This window comes from Silurus meridionalis, chromosome 16, assembly GCF_014805685.1.
Source record: "Silurus meridionalis isolate SWU-2019-XX chromosome 16, ASM1480568v1, whole genome shotgun sequence".
Lineage (NCBI taxonomy): Eukaryota > Metazoa > Chordata > Actinopteri > Siluriformes > Siluridae > Silurus > Silurus meridionalis.
The window spans coordinates 16,354,454-16,356,953 of NC_060899.1; the positions used below are offsets into that span (position 1 = coordinate 16,354,454).

A 2,500-nucleotide genomic window follows, 5' to 3' on the forward strand; every position below is an offset into this window, starting at 1 on the left:
TCTCAGACAATCAGACAGACACTGTAGACTGGAGACACGGGAACATAACACTGAGTATCATCTGCGTAACAGTGGGATGAAACATTGTGTCTCCTAAATATTGCATACAAAGGAAGCATGTACTAAAATGTTCTCCTGTTTGGTTGCGTTTTCTCCGTATAAAGACGAGGACGTATGTGAAAGGAGATTTCTGTTGAAGGATTGATTTCACTTTATCTATTGTTCTGTTCCTGAATCCTCTCAGGTGTCTTATTACCTGCTTGAATAAGAACAATAACGTCTGATTGATTCGGCACTCGTGGTCCACGCAGCACGCAGCGTTAATTACAGCGATTGTACCACTAGGTGGCGATGTGGTTAGAGGTCACTAAAAAAAACAAAAACAAACAAAACAAAGAAGTTTTGAAACGCATGACCATATAGAGTTTGGGAAACTCGGGTTATTAAGTTGTCTGTGTTGCTGAATTCTGCCTCCTGATTGGTCAGTCTGATTGGTTATGGAGACGTTTTCTGTCTCTTATGGAACACTTCAGGGCCTGCTGTCAGAGGAGATTAATAAACACACACACACACACGCACACACACACACACACACACTCTCAGTAGCAAGTCTCTACACTTCCTGTTGTGTTTAATTCTAGACTGAGCAGTGCAGTGCTCTCAGCACACACACACACACACACACACACACACACACACACACCGCACTCACACCCCTGTTCTCAATCTCACACACACACACACGTAGACACACATACTGTATATATAAAACTCGGACTCACACCTCAGTATAAAGTCTCTCTCTAAGTGAAGATTTCAATAATTTGTTCCATTGTGTGTGTGTGTGTGTGTGTGTGTGTGTGTGTGTGTGTGTGTTAGGAAGTGAAGTATTTCCAGTTTCCAGGAGAGCTCCTCATGAGGATGTTGAAGATGTTGATTCTGCCTCTCGTCGTTTCCAGGTGAAATCTGAACAGTAACTTCATCACATTGTTCTCCCACATTTACTTATATAACACACCATGTGGGACAATAATGATGTGTGTGTGTGTGTGTGTGTGTGTGTGTGACACATATTCTCTTCACCACAGCAGCACTTACACTTGATTATAGGGTTGAGGGCGACAGGAAAGATCACGGAATTGATCTAAAAGTCACTGAGCGTTTTCCCTCTGAGAGCATGTGGAGCTTCACACTGCAGCACAGGAGGAACATAATATATGCAGCACATCACAGAGCTTCACTTTTTCCACGTCATGTTATGTTACAGCTTTATTCCAAAATGGATTTAATTCATTATTTAAAATTAAAATGTATTCAATTCTACAAACTAAACCCCGTAATGACGACGTGACTGAAGTTTGTTTGAAATCTTTCTCAAATTTATTACAAATAAAAAACAAAAAACTCACAGCCGTTGCCATGACACTCAAAATTGAGTCGGGTGCATCCTGTTTGATCATCCTTCAGATGTTTCTACAACTTAATTGGAGTCCACGACATGATTTGGAAATCATGATTATAGAAGGTCCCACAGTTACAGTGCATGTCAGAGCACAAACCAAGAAGTCCAAGGGATTGTCTGTAGACCTCCGAGACTCCGAGGATTGTATCGAGACACAGATCTGGGGAAGGGCACAGAAAAATTTCTGCAGCATTGAAGGTTCCACAGTGGTGACCAAGAACCTGATGATCACTCAGAAAGAGCTCCAGAATTTCTCCGTGGAGAGAGAAGAACATTCCAAAAGAAGAACCATCTCAGCAGCACTTCACTCCTCAGTAAAAAGGCACATGACCATGAGAAACAAAGATTGAGCGTCATGTGTGGGGGAAAAATAGTTGATGATGGAGTGCTGATGATGGAGTGATGATGGAGTGATGATGGAGTGATGAAGTGCAGCTGCACATTACCATCTTATCGATAATTAACACACTCGTTCTGATAGGTTACTGTTTCCATAGCAACAGCTGGTCCACAGGGACGTGAAGGGCGCACGCTGGAAACTCACTGATTTTCAACATCATTAATACGATACTTAACATTTTCTTATGTGAGGTGACTTTTATGTAACGCGTAGAGAAGGAGTCTCTGGTGTCAGGGCTCTGGAGCAGTCAGACGTCAAGCTGTTACTCTAAATAATTGTGAGATGAGTTTAAGTTCAGACTCATAAACACAAATAAATAAATTCTCCCTCTAAAAATATAATTATTAACAAACAAAACAGGGTCATGCGGAGGAACGTGTGGAGAAACTCAGAAGATGTTTAAAGCAGAGGAACAGAGCAGGAAGGTGATATTTCTATTGATTCTCCCTGTTTGGAGATGAAAACACTTTTGAGCAGAACAGAGAGAATGAATTGGAGTGTATCGAAACAAAGAGCTGCACAAACACCGCTTTTACTTTCTCTCCACTGATTCAATAAAAACCCTGACTGTAAGAGGAAAACCTCCTCGTGGTTTATTCTTCAGTTGTCTTGGAGGACGTCAGCACTGAGGTCATCAA

General features: G+C 41.6%; 1 protein-coding gene across 1 annotated transcript in view; it reads left to right on the plus strand.

The window, feature by feature from the left end:
• Positions 1–2,500, plus strand: part of slc1a7b (solute carrier family 1 member 7b) — a 20,478-nt gene that overhangs the window by 5,955 nt on the left and 12,023 nt on the right. Inside the window, exon 2 of the mRNA XM_046869672.1 lies at positions 880–959. Within this exon, the coding sequence (XP_046725628.1) occupies positions 880–959 (80 nt within the window). The remainder of the gene's footprint in view (positions 1–879; positions 960–2,500) is intronic.